We start from the raw sequence: 18,646 nt of genomic DNA, 5'->3' as shown, positions 1-18,646 counted from the left end.
CCATGGACAGAGGAGCCTGGGAGTACAGTCCATAGGGTCACACAGAGTTGGACATGACTGAAGCGACTTAGCCACACACACACTGAGGTAGAAAGTATATAGGCATTATTATTCTCTTTTTATGGATGAGAAAGCAAAGGCTCAGAGAAATTAAACAGCTTGGCCATATAATGGCCAGGTGACCCTCACTGCCAAATGAGAGAACGGAGTTTCAGACTCTGTTCTTCTGAATCTAAAAAAGAAACCATTCTTGAAACTCTCGGACTGGCAACATGGATATAGTAAATTTATCCTTGGGGAATTAGTAAACTATATTTGCCATTAGATAAGAAGCGTTTTGTGTTACTTTGAAATCCTGTTCTGTTTGAAAGCAAGTTCATTAGTTCCCATTGTGTTGATTAAAATTAATTGGTTTGTAAGCTTTGGTCACAAAGAAAAAGTACAAAAACTAAATTAGACTTTCTTGCTGTGCTACTTTCTACCCAAGGGAACATAAGAGGCCCATGTGACCAATTATAGATGCCACTGTTCACACAAACGTGACAAAGCACCCGGATATAAAATGTCCCCCCTCTCTGAGACGAGCTTTCCCGCTATCTCATAGTGATAGTGAAGTCGCTTAGTCGTGTCCCACTCTTTGCGACCCCATGGACAGTAGCCAACCAAGCTCCTCCATCCATGGGATTTTCCAGGCAAGAATACTGGAGTGGGTTGCCATTTCCTTTTCCAGGGGATCTTCCTGACCCAGGGATTGAACCTGGGTCTCCCGCATTGTAGGCAGACGCTTTACCATCTGAGCCACCAGGGAGGGCCTGCTATCTCATAGTTGTCACTAAAGAGCCCTCTCAAGAAATGGAATGGTTGGGGAGTAGAGTAGGGCAGAGTGGAAAAATTTCAAACTAGCTTCTCTAATTTCTGATCAGTTCTGAGTGAGCAGTTCATCCTCTTTGAGTCTCATTTTTTCTCCTCTTTTAAGATGAGAAGCAGATAGATTAGTATTGTATTTCATATGATTTGTGACAAGGACTGAGTAAGATAATATAAATGAAGCAATTAGTACAGTACTCAACACAAAGCAATGACTTAGTCTTTGGGTTTCTCTGGGCAAGTTACTTTAACATTTCTGAGTGTCAGTCGCCTTATCTATAAGATAGAGATTACTGTGCTCCCTAGCCTGGCTGCTTTTCAAGACTTTAGTGAAATAATATATGTGAAAGCAGGTGACTTGTTTTTCTTGGCATCATTAGTTCTTTTTAAAGGACACCTGTCTATACAGAGAAACTTTATGGTTGGCTGTGTTTTGTTTTTTGTTCCCCAAAGCATGCCAAACAACATTAGCATTAGCTGTTTCCAGATTCATTCAGAGTTCATATTAAAGCTACCCTTGACACTTACTTAAAAGCTGGACTTTTAATCATAGGTGTTCCAGCCTTTTCCCCAAAGCATTATAAATCCTTAATTCTGCATTATTTATTAGTATTGAGAATAGGATGAAGGAAATGCCATTCCAAGTCAATTAGTTCAACAAGTGGAGCATATACCACACAGAGTGGTGCCAAAGCATGTCCTCTGGGAAAATAGTTTATATCCAAGATTGAGTTAGTTAAAATGGAAACGATGGATATAGAGTTAAGGGGGCCTTACTTTTAAAAAGCAGTTTATTAAAATAGTGATTTTCAGACCTTGGTTGTACACCGCATATAACTGGAGACTGACTCTTGGGCCCCTCTCCCAGTTTCTGATTCTGGTTCTAAGGTGGAGCCGGAGACGTATTTCTAGCAGATTCCCAGGCAATGCTGATGCTGTTCCAGAGACCATATTTGAAACCTGTGGTATTATATCAATCCCCTGCATACTGGTAAAACTCCCAAAGATGGGGACTTCTCTCGTGGTCCAGTGGTTAAGAATCTGCCTTGCAGTGCAGGGAATGTGAGTTCGACCCCTGGTTGGGGAACTAAGATCTCACATGCCGCTGGGCAGCTAAGCCCATACAACATAACTACTGAGCCTGCGTGCCGCAACAAAAGATCCCACGTGCTGCAACTAAGACCTGAGGTAGCCAAATAAATATTTTCAAAAATCTGAAAGATGAATAGATCAAGTATGAGTGAGATAGTGGAAAACAGGAATGCTCTAATGGGAGTATAATTTGGTATAAACACTTTAGAGAACAGGCTGATAATGCCAAATAAAGTTAAAACTCACCACATATGGATCTAAAAAGATGTAGAGTGTAAAAAGCAAGTTGTAGAATGATAAATACAATATGATCTCATTTATATATATTCTTAAAAAGCATAGGTAAACCACTATATTAGGCTTCCCTGGTGGCTCCAGTGGTAAAGAATCCTCCTGCCAGGCAGGAGAGGCAGGTTTGATCTCTGGGTTGAGAAGATCCCCTGGCAAAGGAAATGGCAGCCCACCCCAGTATTCTTGCCCAGGAAATCCCATGGACAGAGTAGCCTGGCAGACTACAGTCTATGGGGTCAGACAGAGTCAGACATGACTTAGCAATTAAACAATACCACTAGCACCAAACCACTCTGTTATTTATGGATACATATATAAAAATGGAAAGTGGATTGGAAGGACACCTGTGCAATATATGATAATGCCCCAAATTCTCAAAGCCACAAGGAACCATGTCTGAATGGATGGGAATATTGTGCTTCTGACCAAGGAGTGTGATCATTGTGTTTCCAAGGTTTCATGGTGAAAAAACAAGATATTGACTCCTCTTGGACAAAATGCTTCCACAAACTTGGTATCTGTTGTGAGAAGTCATGTTTTGTAAGCATATATTCTTTTCACATTTTTGAAAACTGCTCCCTCATTCATATGTCTTGTTGGTTTGGTGAATATCTCTGTTCACTTTATCTGCTCAAGACAAAGGGTGGTGCTGAGAAAGGGGCCTACTCCTGTGAAACCCTGATTCCCACCTCAGGATTCTCTTTTTCCTTATCCAGAGATGGCTCTGATAGCCTATTCTGTCCCCCAGTTTGGTAGGTGGACATGTTTAGTTACACCAATACTAATACTTTGTTCTAACCAAGAGAGCTGTTTCCTTTCAAGGAGAAGCCAGTTATGGAGCCATAGAGCCTGGCCTAAATCCCATTTCTGTCACTCGTAGGAGTTTTGATAAGTTGACTCAGTCATTCTAAGCTTAGTTCCTGATTCTTAAGGTCTTTTGTGGTCTTTTGACAAAAGTTTTTTTTTTTTTTTCTCTCTCTCTCTCTCTAAACAGCTTTATTGAGATAAAATAACGTATACAATTCATCCATATAAAATGTATAGGCGAAAAACTTTTGCTTAACAGTCTAACCTTAGTATCTCAGTTGGTTTCTATTTGTCTAAATGTGTGTTTTATCCTAAATAAGATAGGTCTCTCTCTCTCTTTTTTTTTTTAACATACTCTCATATGGTAGTTTCTGCTGCTGCTGCTAAGTCGCTTCAGTCGTGTCTGACTCTGTGCGACCCCATAGACGGCAGCCCACCAGGCTCCCCGGTCCCTGGGATTCTCCAGGCAAGAACACTGGAGTGGGTTGCCATTTCCTTCTCCAGTGCATGAAAGTGAAAAGTGAAAGTGAAGTCGCTCAGTCGTGTCCGACTCTTCGCGACCTCATGGACTGCAGCCTCTACCAGGCTCCTCCGTCCATGGGATTTTCCAGGCAAGAGTACTGGAGTGGGGTGCCATCGCCTTCTCCAATGGTAGTTTCTAGTACTGCTTAAATGTGACCAACATATGCTTTGTTTTACAGCTTATTCTTCTCTTTGGAGGAATTCCGTACCTTTGGAGAGTCTCTGGGCGCTTCTGTGGTTATGCTGGCTTTGGACCAGAATATGAGGTATGTCATTCATTAGCATATATTTGTCAGTCTTTTCTTCTTCCTTGGCCAGCTTTCTACTCAAGTTAATTTTTTGGCTTCTACCTAATGAAGGGTTCTCTGTGTAGTTCTCATCCACTTACGTTAAGATAATATACATTACTGTAGTAAACTCCAGAATTTCAATGGCTTATCACAGTAGTTTATTTCTCAATGACATAATAGTCCAGTGTGAGTATTTTGGGAGTCAACAGGTGACATCCTTTTATGTGGTAAGCCAGAGGCCCAGTCTCTTCTTATATGGCTCTGCCACTCCCTAAGTGCCCCTATGTTCTCTTCATCCAACAGGCAGAAGGAATGGAGGGTGGAGAAAGTGCATCCCCTTCTTAACCTCCTTGTCTCCGAAGTGATACCTGTCCTTGGCATTCACATTTCTTTGGTGAACCAGTCATTTAGTCTCAGTTGCAAGGGAGCTAGGTAATGTAGCCTCTGGGTAGGCAGCTGATTCTTAGAAACTTCTTTCTGCAATCAGTGAAAAGTAAAGCATGAATTTTGTTGAACTTATGCTAAGTCAGATCCCTGTGCTACACATGTATAGCAGATACTTTCAACAGAGACAGAATGTATCTCCTAGTATCTCCACTGAGCTCCTTGAGTTGGCGGCCCACTTCTGGGAATTCTAGGTACAGTGTTGGAATCAAAGCCTTAGACCTGAGACTTTGCCTATAATGGATGCTGGGACACTGTTTTTGACTTTTTCTTGGTAATTGGTCTGTTCTCTCCTTCCTGTTTATATGAAATGATGCATTTCTTCAACATGACATGTATAGGTACCTTGGGCTTTAATTCAGCTCATCCTGTGTCCCTTTTTGTATACCATTTTCTAAGGAAGCCAAACTCTTTTAAGACCTCCTCTTCCTGTGATATCTCTGTATTTTTGTAGACATGTCCTGACCTGCCATTGCACTATTGCTGTTTACTTGCTTGTTCTCTGCATTGTTTTGTAAACAGTTTAAGGTGGTTTTCTGTAAACATGGCTGGTTCCTAAGAGGCCTTCTTTGACCACTTTCAGCTACAATGTCATCCTTCTGGCACTCTTCAGTGAAGCACATCGCCTTATTTTATTTTCTTTACAAATGCATTTACCACTGTCTGCATTTATCATTACTGTCTGAGCCACCAGGGAAGCCCTCCATTTATCTTATTGTTTATTTGTTTACTTTTGATCTATCACCCTGACAAAACTTTTAGGTTATAAGGGGACAGAGACCTTACATATTTTCTTCACTGCTGTGACTTGTGCCTAGAACAATGCTAGTCACAGAGTAGGTACTTCATAAATATTTGTTGAATTAATGAACCCAATCTATATACATACATATAAAAATATTCCTTACCTTAACAGGAAGTTTTTTATATAATGTTCTTAGACATTATCTTTGCATTTAACAATGTTTTAGAGCTCTCTTTCTGTCTGTGTATATAAATCTTCATTTTCTTTGATGGGTGCCTGGTACTGGCAGCAGTCCTCACTCAGCACCATTCTGATATACACACATTTCCGTTTCCTTGGTTTAGTTAATAACACCAGCCCCTCAGCAGTTTCGAATTTCACTTACCACAATATGTTATGTGCATAACTGCATAAAGTACGAGTTCCCTGCTAGCTCTTCAGTTCACAAATCACTGTGCAAATAACAGATGCTCATACAGTGACTGATCACATCACTCTTCAAATTCTGCCAGTGGCTGGTCACTGCCCAACTGCTGTTCAGTGATTCAGAGTGTGCAGTTGTGTTGTCTCCTGTCTCCCAGCTATAAACCCACATGACATTTCACAAAGATGGATCACTGAAAGAGGGAATTGGCCAACAAAGATGAAAGTATAGGGACTTCCCTGGTGGCCCAGTGGTTAAGAGTCTGCCTTCCAATGCAGGGGACTTGGGTTCCTGCTCTGGGAAGATCTCACATGTCACGAAGCAACTAAGCCTGTGTGTGACACGACTGGAGAGCCCATCTGCTCTGAAGCCCATGTGCTGCAACTGGAGAGAAGCCTGCAGGCTGCAACAAAGAGCCTGTGTACCACAGCTAAGACCTGATGCAGCCAAATGAATAAATACTTAAAAAAAAAAAAGAAAGTAAAGAAAGATTGGTATTGAAATTCACATCTAATGTACATGGTATAGAAGAAAGAGCTGATCAAATTCTTACCTAAAACAGCTCTTCTTGGTTTATGTTTTTTCACAGTGTATAAAGTATTAAAATACCTCTTTCTTGGATCCCAATAGTCCTTATTATATACATGATATTCTTATTTTTGCCAGTTGGACAGGGAGAAAACAATATTGTACTATTATTTCATATAACTTATTGTTGAATGGAAAAGTCAGTAATGAAGCAGCATATGAAAGTAAAAGTATGTGAATATCCATACAGATTTTTCATATAACTAGTGTCCTAGTGATGAATATTTAAGTTGGTTCAGTTTTTCTTGATTGCGTATAGAGGTGTCCATTGTTGCAGACAGGTTTCACATCTCTAAGAAACCTGAACTAGTGCATACCAAAATTTGAAAAGTAGTTTCCTCTGGAGAGAATTTTGGCAATTTTTATTTCCTTATTTTTGCTTATCTCTTAAAATTCAGTAGTAAGCATGTACTTCTTATATAATGAAGACCAATTTCTTCACTAAAAAAAGAAGAAGAGGACTAAGTGGACCTCAACATATCCTTAGGCATAGGTAGTGTGTTTTTCGACAGGACTTTCTGCTTTCCGGGATTCCCTGATAGCTCAGTTGGTAAAGAATCTGCCTGCATTGTGGGAGACCTGGGTTCGATCCCTGGGATGGGAAGATCCCCTGGAGAAGGGAAGGGTTATCCACTCTAGTTAACTGGCCTAGAGAATTCCATGGACTGTATGGTCCAGGGGGTTGCGAAGAGTCAGACACGACTGAGTGACTTGCACTCACTTTTCTGCTTTCAAGAATACCAACAAGTGGTCTCATAATTAGTGTCCTTACTTTTTGACAGTGAGATTTGGCCCAACCTTTTCCAGCAAGTGCTCAACTTAAAGACTCAGAATGCTCTAGAGTTCTGTTGCCACGTTATGAATATGAGCTGGAATGAGTAGGTTCATCTCAGACAAGAGGTGAAGTGTGCCATCAGGCCATTTTGGTCTGGATCACTCTACCCTCATGGCACAGGACTTTATAATATTCTGTGTCCTGGAACCTTAAGTTATTCACTTATGGCGCTAGAGCCCAGATCATGTTGCCTTTGAGAAGCTATAAGTCAAAACCCTTTCCCCTCACTGCCCAGTAGATCTTGTTTCTAAGATATTTTCTCCTTTCTGAGTTAGAATTAGGGTTCTTCTGAGAAAAGTCCTGGGTGTTTCTGTATACTCCAGTTTTCCCAGTGTGACTGTCACACCTCCTTTTTTCAACTAAAGTATTAATATCTTCCTCAACTCAATCATTTTTCTAAATGCTAGCTTACAGTTATCTGTTAGGAGTAGAAGGGTCTTAGAAAAGAGTAGTGAAAAGTAGCATTTTGGGATTGGATTATGAAAATCGTTAAAAGCATAATGAGTTTGCAGTCTTTTAGAGCCCTTACAAATTTTTTAAGTAGAGAAGTGGCATTTTAGATTCATCTGAGGTGTGTGTAGGATGGATTGGAAGGGGAGGGATTGATAATAGGCAGGGAATGGTGCCGGCTATTTTAGTGTTTAAGGCAAAATCATTTAAAACACCCTTGGAATCTTAGTGTTTAAGGGGGAAATAAGCCCAGTGATTAGGGAATTAGACCTATATTAATTAATTATTTGGCTACATCACACGCAGGATCTTTTTTGTGGCACCCAGACTCTCTAGTTGTGGCACATGGGCTCTGGAGCTTGTGGCCTTCTGAAGTTGCAGCAAGCATATCCTGTACCAAGATTACATTATGCTCTGTTATTTAATATGGTTATATTTTTTGAAGATGGAATTCTGACTCAGTAGTTTTGAAGAAGGTCCTGGAATCTGTTTTGTTTGTTTTTAAAAAATATCTCATTTCCCATTTGGGGACAAATGCTGAAATAAATCACCTGCATGTTGTAGCCAAATCTCCTTTCTTCCTCTTCCCTTCTCCCTTTTTCTATGTTTAGAAACACAGTGGCTGCATCTTTACTAACAAATCACATATGCTTTGGTGGTATACTCCCATTTAAAAGAATTCCGTTTTAAGGGCTACCCTGGTGGCACATTGGATAAGAATCTGCCTGCCAGTGTAGGAGACACAGGTTTGATCCTAGTCCAGGAAGATCTCACATGCCTTGGGGCAACTAAGCCCAAGTACCGCAACTATTGAGCCTGTACTCTCGAGCCAGTGAGCTGCAACTACTGAGCTACCTGCAGCTGCTGAAGCCTGCAAGCCCTATAGCCTGTGCTCCATAAGAGAGGCCACTGCACTGAGAAGCCCACACACTGCAACTGGAGAGTAGCCCCTGGTCACGGCAACTAGAGAAAAACCCACGTGTCAGTGAAGACCCAGCACAGCAAAGAATTAATTAATTTTTTTTAAAAGAAAGAATTCAGTTGTCCACTGGGGAGTAAGAGGGAAAGTGCTAATGTGGTGGGAGGGAAAGAGAGGGTTCTGTTTGCTTCATTGCCCTTTCCCCTTCCCCACAAGTCCCTTTATGCTAATTAGTCCTTGTCCGCCACTATCATAGGAAAACATTTGTGAAGAGAAATGAGGCAGTTCTTAGCTTTTGATTTCCTAAGGATCTGTTGTAAAGGCAATGAAAGGAATCCTTGAGAACAATTGTCTCTCTTGGATTCGGGCTCTGTGAAAATTCAGCACATTCTGCCCCACCTGCCCTGGCCCAGCTTTTCAGATGCTCCATTATGTTTCTCCAGGCCCATCATCTTGTCATCTTTCACTTTCAGGATGCTCTTTTCTTTCTCCTTGCTTTTACAAATTCTGTGGAATTCCTCTTTGTCTCTTCTGTTCCACTAATTTATCTCTTTCTTCAGAGTAGCACTCCCAGTCTCATCAGCTTTGTAGCCTCTTGAATTCATCAGCATATGTGGCTGTCTCTCACTTTTAAGTTCTTTTAACCATTTTGTCTGTGTGACTTCAAGTTAACTTTCATATGCTGCCTGTGTAATTAAAGAAGTATTTTATTGCCCTCCTATCTTACAAATAAGCCCTGAGGGTGGAGGTGATGTTTTAGACCTTGTGTTACCCATAGAATCAAGCACATTGAGTTATAGTAAGTACTTAGTGTATACTCATTGATTTGTTCCCTAGTAATTTGTTTGAGGAATGAATTAATATTAAAAAACTGCCTTTTTTCCTCTTGTGTTTAGATCACTCAGTCCTTGGTGTTTCTGCTGTTGGCTACACTTTTCAGTGCATTGACTGGTTTGCCTTGGAGTCTTTATAATACTTTTGTGATAGAAGAAAAGCATGGTTTCAATCAACAGGTAAAATAGAGAATACAATGTTCTCTTTTCAGTGTGAAGCTCATTTGTACTTCTGTCCTCTGCTGGTAGTAATTAAAACATAATTTTCTGTTTTGGAGAAGGAAATGGCAACCCACTCCAGTATTCTTGCCTGGACAATCCCATGGACAGAAGAACCCTGCCAGTCCATGGGGTCACAAAGAGTCGGACACGACTGAGTGACTAACAACAACAACAATTTGCTATTTTACAGCATGAATTAATCTAGAAAAAGGGAACTGCAGATATGGTAAAGATCATAGTTTAAGGTCTTGCCATAAACTCTTCTATTACTAACATCTAGTGTTTTTCAGCTGCTGCTGCTGCTGCTGCTAAGTCGCTTCATTCGTGTCCAACTCTGTGCGACCCTAGAGACGGCAGCCCACCAGGCTCTGCCATCCCTGGAATTCTCCAGGCAAGAACACTGGAGTGGGTTGCCATTTCCTTCTCCAATGCATGAAAGTGAAAAGTGAAAGTGAAGTCGCTCAGTCATGTCCGACTAATAACATTTAAATAAGTTCATTTTAAACTGTAAAATGCAGGGCATTGACTTATTCTCTTAGGCCACCTGTTGTCATATAGTCTTTATATGACTGCCTTTTCATTTTTAAAATTGCTTTAATAATCTATCCGTTTTATTCACTCATTATTTTAAAAGCAGTTTCTCAGTTTCTTGTGATGACTTTTTATTTTTTCAGACTTTGGGGTTCTTCATGAAAGATGCGATCAAGAAATTTGTTGTGACTCAGTGCATTTTATTACCTGTATCTTCACTTCTACTTTACATTATTAAAATTGGGGGAGACTATTTTTTTATTTATGCCTGGCTGTTCACGCTAGTTGTGTCTCTGGTGAGTGAAATCTTTGTTTCGATTTTCTTTTACAAAGTGTACCTTGGTGAGATAACTGTGATTTAATCTTTGTTAGCATCTATATGGTTCTTAAGAAGCAGAAGAAATATAAATAGGTGCTCATATAAATTCCCTTTTTGTTTTCTGCTTTTAGCTATAGAAATAGGAGAGCTGACTCTGACCATAGATTTTCCTCTCCTTATACTGACTCTTACAGATTCTAGAAGCTAGTTGTTAGTTACTTTTAATTATCCAGTTGTCAGGCAGTTTGGGGCTGTGCATTTGTGAGTTGCCACCAGAGTGATGACTGACAATTTTGATGACCCTTGACTGAGCTCCAGTGTCTAAAAACCGTGGATATTTTGAAGAGAGAATAGATGTAAGTGGGATAAGAAGAAGAAAGCATAACCATATTTGCTTTCTTCTGCCCTCCTTCCCCGCATTTCCCTTCCTCCTTCTTCCCTTTTCCCTCTACGTCTTCTTCTCCGTCCCCTGTGCCCCTCCCTTTTCCCTGTCTCCTCCCTTTTCTTTCCCCAGCTCCCTCTTCTTCCTTCTCAGCCTCCTCCCTCTCCTTCTTCCTTTCCTCTCCCCCATTATCCCTGCCTCCCGTGTTCTTTTCCTCTTCTCTTTCCCAAATTCTAAACTGCTTCATGGCGCAAACACTATGTACAACCCAATCAAAATGCTCTAGTAACAGCCCCCAGAAAATACACCTATCAGCTCTTCAGCTGCACTCGTGATGAGGTTACCGTGATGCTCACCGTTTTACCGTGATGCTCACCGTTTCACTTCCAGCCAGTGGATTATAACTGCAAAACGGGTGCTAGTTGGACTTACAAATATATGTTGTATGGCTAATTGAAACGAGAGGGGAGAGAGCACAAGAAATGCTCCCAAAATGCTTAAAGAAGTGCTGTTTCAGCCAGTGTGTACAATTGTGAACTGCAAGTCATTAGTGTTAGCAGGCAGATTAAGCTCTAGTAGTTCTTTTTTTAGCAAACACTTCAAGTCTATTATGATTACCCTGAAAGAATTCCAAGTTATGATGGGCTTATGAAGTGTCAGAAATACCCAAGATAGTTTTGAACAGACCATTTGGCTTCTTAATTATTATCATCTAGGGACTACTCATTTTGATTTATTTCATCAAACGCATATTAAGTGCTTACTGTCTGGTACCGTTTGGGGCTGGGGATACCAGAACAAATAAGATAAGGTCCCTATTTTCAGGGCTGGGAATTACATAATTGTTTTTGTATTGAATTTGTATAGTGAGTCGTTTCTCTTTAAGGACATAATCAGGTTGTTCTAACATTTGCTTTTCAGGTGCTTGTCACCATCTATGCTGATTACATTGCCCCTTTATTTGACAAATTCACCCCTCTTCCCGAGGGAAAGCTGAAACAAGAAATCGAAGTCATGGCGAAGAGTATTGACTTCCCTTTGACTAAGGTGTATGTTGTTGAAGGTAAGGCTCCCTGGGGTAAGAAGGTTTTATTTGAGTAATTTGTTTTAGTTGAATACTTTATTCTTAAAACTTTAATAAAAGAGCATGTCAGTTGGTTTTGGAGGGGGTTGTTTGTTTTTGTTATTTAAAGATTAGGATTTTCCATTTTGGCTTTTGAAGATTTATAAGAATTGATAACATAGTCCAGGGATAGAAACTGGTGGCCTGTTGCCAAATCCTGCTCTTGCCTCTAGCTGTGTTTGTTTGGCTTTACAGTATTGTTCATTCGGGGCCAAGGCCTTTTTCACTCCTTGTTATGTCATGATACTAGACTGATTTATTCACTTCTGCTGCCTACCTGGCTTCTTTAGGTAATGGAATTGGACTCTGGCTTTGGACTCAAATCCCATTGGCACTGGTTTGGGGGCTTGGAAACAAAACCAGTGTTATTGGCTTTATCTCCTCCAAGACTTCCAGTGTTCACCTGCAAATTACCCAAGGCTGGTACCACTGAGTACTTTATATTAGCTATATTCTGCTTTTCTGATGACTGCTTTTGAGAGTTAAGCCATCTACGTTAGCTTGTGTAAGACTACTAAAGTCTCAAGGAGTCTTTCATCAAGGAAAGATGAATTAACAGTAACCAGAAGAGTAAAGAAATCTTAGACATTTGGTGGCCAACTGAAGGCACAGTTGGAACATGTCTATGGGGAAATGGTAGAAAAATAAACCAATGCATACTACTTCTTTAGCCTCTGAGATTATTATTCTTTTAATTAATATTAAACTAGTAGCACAATGAGGAGTATATTAGAACAATCTCTGAGGCACTTTTACTGAGGGAGCAACCTAAGTTGCCGACCACTTAAGTTATAATCAGAAAATGTGAATGCTAATGCTATGGCAATAGAGGTAATTGAGAAGATATGTGAAATATACTATCAGTACTATATGATTTTAGCTGAAATAGAGAAGGCTTTATGGAGGGTTATATGGGACTTTACGGGAAAATCAAGATTTGAGTAGTGGGGGTAGCATTTCAGAGGTCAGGTTGTGGAGCCAACAGGCTTGGGTTTAAATTCTAGTTCTATGACACAGTCCCTTTTTGACTTTAGGGCACTTACCTCTGCTAAACAGAAGTTACTCATCTGTAATGCATATTTTTGTTGTTGTTAATAATGGTAACAATCCTCAAAAATATTTTGAGTGAATGAATGTTGTCACTAACAGTAGCAACACATATTATGGATTTGTAAACTGAAAGGAAAAACCAAGTGAAAAACCAGTAGTCTTGCTCTCAGAAAACATCAGAGAGCAGGTACTGCACAGAGAATTAAACTGGTGTGAAGTGACGAAGAATGGCTGAGTAGATGCTTTAGATTAGGTCATTAGACAAGACTTCTCCAAGCAAATGAGTTTAAACTGAGATCTGAAGGAAGGAGCCATCCATGGGGAGACTGTCCAGAGCTTGATATTTTCAAGAAAAAAGTCCAGTGTGGCTGCCGCATGGCAGGAAAGTGTTTTGACATAAAATCTGAGACATAGGCAAGAGTCAGACCACATAGGCCTTTGTAAATCAGGGTAAGAATCTTGAATTTTCAGTCCACAGATAAAGCTATGGAAGGTTTTAGGCACGAAAGTGACATGGCCTTGGTTTTTACTTTTTAACCTATCTTAGGTTGCTATATAGAGAAGTTGGTAGGGAGGCTAGAGTAGAAGCAGTGTGAGCAGTCAGAAGGCTGGTGCCGTTCAGGAGGAGAGAATGGTTATTAGACTAGAGTAGTCTATCCTGATGGCTCAGTGGTAAAGAATCCACCTGCCAGTGTAGGAGACCTGGGTTTGATTCCTGGATCAGAAAGATTCCCTGGAGGAAGAAATAGCAGCCCACTCCAGTATGCTTGCCTGGGAAATCCCATGGACAGAGGAGCCTGGTGGGCTACAGTCCATGGGGTTGCAAGGAATTGGACACAATTTAGCGACTGAACCTCAACAACAGTAGTAATTGATGGAGAGAAGTGGGTGTATCAGGGATGTGTTTTAGAGGTAGGGTTGATGGAGCTTGATAATAGATGACATGTAAAGGAATAAGGGAGCAAGAGATCTCAAAGATAATGACTTAGATTTTTGGCCTAAATGATTGGATAAATGATAGGCTACTGAGATGGGAAAAAACTGGGAGAAGAACAAGTATGTGAGAGTTGAAGTTCTGCTAGGTGTGTTATAATTTGAGATACCTATTGAATATTGTACCAGAGTTCTACAAGCAATAATTAGTTGCAAGTCAGCCATAGAAACCAACTATGGTTAATTTAACGTAAAAAATTCCTTATTGAAACAATATTTGATAAGTCACAAGATCACAGGAAAGTTAAATTTGCCAAACTTGGGAAATGGGCTCTTCACTGGGAGACTAGGAACTCAGAATCACCCTGAAGAACCAGTCTGGTGAGGACACTGCTGTTGGAGTTTAGCAGTTTGCATCTCTAACACCCTCCCACTAGCACCTGCAGAATTAATTTCTCACTGCCCTGCTTCCTCGTGTAATTAGCTACTATTCAGAGTCCCCAGTGGGTGCATCTGATGGACTGAGCCAGGGCACTGGGCTAGCTGTCAGGAGTGCTGGGGAAGCAGATATCCAGCTTTTTTGGATTTCTTAAATGAGAAGCAATCTCTCACAAGGCTTGCATGATGCCAAATTCCCTAAATTCTGCAAGGGGATTCTAATACTGGTCAGGGAGAAAATGACACATGAGAATATAAACAACAAAGATGCACTATAGACATCCTTGTGGAGATGTAGGCTTGTCAAATAGGCAGCTGGATATGAGTCCAGAGTTCTAGGGAGAGGCCAGGGCTGGACATAATGGTCTGGAAAGTATCTGGCATGTAGATACTTCCATGGATGAGGGCATTCAGAGAAGAGAAGGGGGCTCAGGTCAGGGTCAGCTGAGGGGGAAGAGTGGGCAAAGGAGGCTGAGGAGGAGAGACCACTGAGGTAGGAAGAAAATGAGGAGAAGATGGTGTTTCTATTGGGATAAGAGAAGAAAGTGTTTCAAGGAGGGAATGCTCAACTGTATCAGATGCTGCTGAGAGGTTGATTAAGATAAGACATCATAAACAAAAGATAAAGAGACAGCTGGCAGTGCCGTACAATCACATAGGACATTTTGGTGTTCAGAATTCTCAGATATGTTACTTCATACCTCAAATGGTACGATAAATGTATTCAGTAAACAAGCATTATTGAATAAATGCTACATGCAAGGCACAGTGATACAAGAGCTTATGGTCTTAAACTTCAGTGAGTATAAGAATTCCCTGGAGAATCTGTTAAAAGATTCCTTGGCCCCATTCCCAGACATTTTGACTTATTGGATATTTCTACTGTTTATGTCTAACAAGTACCTGTAGGTGATTTTGGTGTAGGCATTCTTTGGGCCATACTTTGAGATCCTTGGGCCAGTGGGAGATACTAAGACATTAATTTTGTTTTGCTTATCTGCCTGTTTCCATAGATAACTTCAGGTAACTTCTAAGAAATATTTTTAAATTAATTAAAAAATTAGGAAAGATAGAAATGAGATAGAAATATAAGATGCAGATACACAACTTTCCAGATGCTAAGATCCTATATCATTGATAAAATTGGACCACATGTTTGGCTCTTAACTTCCAGGCAATCAAACCAAAAAGTCCTAGCCTCATATCATAAACAGGAAAATAAAGCTTAAAGAAATTAAGAAAGTTTCTTGCATTTATACAAATAATACATGGCAGAGCCAAGATTGGAACTTAAAGTTTATTGTTAACCAATAAATTCACTGCACATGACAGAACATAAAATATAATGAAAATAAAGAAAAATATAAAGAAGAAAATAAATATCAACCATAGTTTAGCTACTGTTAGCCACTGCTAAAAATTTAGGGCTTTTTTTCTAGTTGATTTTAAGATAGTTTTAATTTTTTCTGATTAAATAAGTATACTTACTTTAAAAGCTTTGGAAGAGAAGAAAGTGTAAAGGAGGGAACAAAAATCCATGTTTCTATAAGCCAGTGATAAACAGTATTTTAATATATTTCTTAATAGGCTTGTGTTAGGCTTTTCTATTTACATGTACATTTTTTCACAACAGTAATGGAATTTTGTATACACGAAGTTTTATATCCTTTTCAGTATGTTGGTGAGCTTTTCCTATCTTGTTAAAATATTTTAAAAGTATAGTTTTTTTCTGGCTGCTTAAAATTCCAACTCATAGCTTTATCATAATTGAATCATTCCACGACCATTGGATATTTAGGCTTTATTTATTTATTGTTAGAAAGCTGCAACGAGCATAAATATTTGTTATTATGACTGAAGAGAAACAGACACTCTCCACTGCTGGTAGTGATTTATGTTGATATAATATTCTTCAGGTATTAAACAATTTGAAAATGTTAACGTCCTTTCCAGTAATTCAGTTTCTAGGCATCTCTCCAAAAGACCCCAGACTTTTTAATTATTTTCCATGCTTTGAACTGTCTTTTCCTTAGGATCTAAACGCTCTTCCCACAGCAATGCTTATTTTTATGGCTTCTTCAAGAACAAGCGAATAGTTTTGTTTGACACTCTACTAGAAGAGTATTCTGTACTAAACAAAGACATCCAGGAGGAGTCTGGCATGGAACCCCGCAATGATGGAGAAGGGGACAGTGAAGAAATAAAAGCTAAAGTTAAAGTGAGTTCTTCTTTTCCTAAGAGACCCTGGCTTAGTTTTTATAAACAGTTTCTGTGACAGCTCAAAATAACCTTAATTTCTATGTAGTGAGTGTTGAACTCAGGGAGACTATCAAATAAAAATATAACTGCCCCTTTATAATTGTGGTATTTGGGAAAGAATATCACTGTTGTTACATGTTAACTATCTTTCAAGCTTTCACAGAATGTTCACAAGTATAAGATAGGAAAATTTGTATGATTATAAACTGTTTTTAAAACAGGGACTTTATATATAATTCCTGATATGTTTATGATTGAAGAATTCCCACAGACAAGATAAAGAGGAGATAATAATCATCTCATTTTTAACTTCACTGAGAATGTAGTAATTATAGGCTTTGGTGATGGAGAGACTTAAATCTGAATCCTGTTGTCATTTAGTAGCTGTGCATTTTGGAGTATACTGTGTAACTTGGTCAGTTTTCTTTTGTTTGCTTAACAAACATTTATGAATTGTAAACTCTGCTGAGATACTTTCTTTGGAATTCAGAAACGAAGAGGGAAACCTTGCTGTCAAGGAGCTTATAGTCTAAAGGGGAGAAAGTCATACAAGCACAGCTCCATATGGTAGCAGCAGCAGCAAAGCTATATATACTGGATGCAGTGATAGCATAAGAGAAGAGATTTCTTTAATCTGACCTTATAGTCTGAGAAAGCTTCTTCTGAATCTTCTAGATGAGGTCAACTGATGGTAATTAGCAAAATCTAATGGCACCCCACTCCAGTACTCTTGCTTGGAAAATCCCATGGACGGAGGAGCCTGGTAGGCTGCAATCCATGGGGTCGCTAAGAGTCGGACACGACTGAGCGACTGCACTTTCATTTTCATGCATTGGAGAAGGCAATGGCAACCCACTCCAGTGTTCTTGCCTGGAGAATCCCAGGGACGGGGGAGCCTGGTGGGCTGCCGTCTATGTGGTCGCACAGGGTCGGACACGACTGAAGTGACTTAGCAAAGTATACCAAGACTAAATGGGGAAGGGGAGACAGTGATAAGAAAACAATATATGTTTAATCAGAAACAGTCTCTAGTAGTTGCATATGTGATGGGACACGTCATCAGCTTTGATGGCATTCAGAGATGATTTGAGATCTGTGTAACTGTGCAAATAAGTTAAGCTCTCTAAATCTTTGATTTCTTAACTGATAGACAATGCCAGCAGGGGCTCTCATCTTGAAACTATTGACATCTTGGACCAGATAGTTTTTCACTGTGGGAGGCTGTCTTGTGCCTCATGAGATGTTTAGCAGCATCCTTGGCCTCTCCCTACCAGGTGCCAGTATCAGTCCCTCCTTTCCCAGCAATTGTGACAATGGAAAATGTCACTAGATATTCCCAGATGTCCCCAGGGTTGGGAGAAAGGAGGCAAGATCACTGCTAGTTGAAAAACACTGAGATAAAGATGCCTACCTTTTAGGGTTGTGAAGATTAAATGAAATAATACATGAGAAAAACCTGTGTACTCTGAGTACCAGTAGAAAAAACTGTTATCATTGAGCATCTGTTTTGATTTTAAAGAGATGGTCTAATAGAGTGCCTGGACTGCTATAAATATCTAGATGGAACAAAATGTGAAGGGGTTAAATAGTATAGGATGAGGGTTAACTCTTTGGATTGTATTTTTTTTTTAAATAGATTTATTTTATCAGGCTATTGGGATAAAAGTCATTTTGGTCTGACCAAGGATCATAGGATTTTAAGCTAGTAAGAGCTCTTAAGGTCATCTTATAGATAGGAAAACTGAAGTCCAGAAAGAGTAACCAGGTAAGAACACTGGGGAATCATGCACGTTCAGCAGGTCAACTTGCTGAAGTGGTATCTACATACAGGGTAGATGACGATAGCCAGACCTGCGTGTTAGATAGTGGTCTGCTGGTTTCAAGCAATCTAATGAACTTACTGACCTTTAGTATCTATGAGGGAGAAGGCAATGGCAACCCACTCCAGTACTCTTGCCTGGAAAATCCCATGGATGGAGGGGCCTGGCGGGCTGCCATCTATGGGGTCACACAGAGTCGGACACAACTGAAGCGACTTAGCAGCAGCAGTATCTATGAGACCCTGGAGGAGGAAATGACAGCCCACTTACTATTCTTGCCTGGAGAATCCCATGGGCAGAGGAGCCTGGTGGGCTACAGTCCATGGGGTCACAAAGAGTCAGACATGACTGAAGTGACTTAACACATCTAACACAGTATCCATGAGAACAGTATTCTTTGGTTTAGCAATCTTAGAAAAGGTTTGGTTTAGATCTTAGAAAAGGTTAGTCTTTTGAACTATG

General features: G+C 40.0%; 1 protein-coding gene across 1 annotated transcript in view; it reads left to right on the top strand.

The window, feature by feature from the left end:
* The window catches only part of ZMPSTE24 (zinc metallopeptidase STE24), a 42,355-nt gene that overhangs the window by 6,626 nt on the left and 17,083 nt on the right, over positions 1–18,646 (top strand). Inside the window, exons 3-7 of the mRNA NM_001192928.2 lie at positions 3,759–3,845; positions 9,171–9,287; positions 10,004–10,156; positions 11,483–11,624; positions 16,139–16,323. Of these exons, the coding sequence (NP_001179857.1) occupies positions 3,759–3,845; positions 9,171–9,287; positions 10,004–10,156; positions 11,483–11,624; positions 16,139–16,323 (684 nt within the window). The remainder of the gene's footprint in view (positions 1–3,758; positions 3,846–9,170; positions 9,288–10,003; positions 10,157–11,482; positions 11,625–16,138; positions 16,324–18,646) is intronic.

The sequence above is a fragment of the Bos taurus genome, chromosome 3 (genome assembly GCF_002263795.3).
Source record: "Bos taurus isolate L1 Dominette 01449 registration number 42190680 breed Hereford chromosome 3, ARS-UCD2.0, whole genome shotgun sequence".
Taxonomy (NCBI): domain Eukaryota; kingdom Metazoa; phylum Chordata; class Mammalia; order Artiodactyla; family Bovidae; genus Bos; species Bos taurus.
Note: the sequence above shows the minus strand (reverse complement) of the source record. Positions and strands in the feature narration are given on the sequence as shown.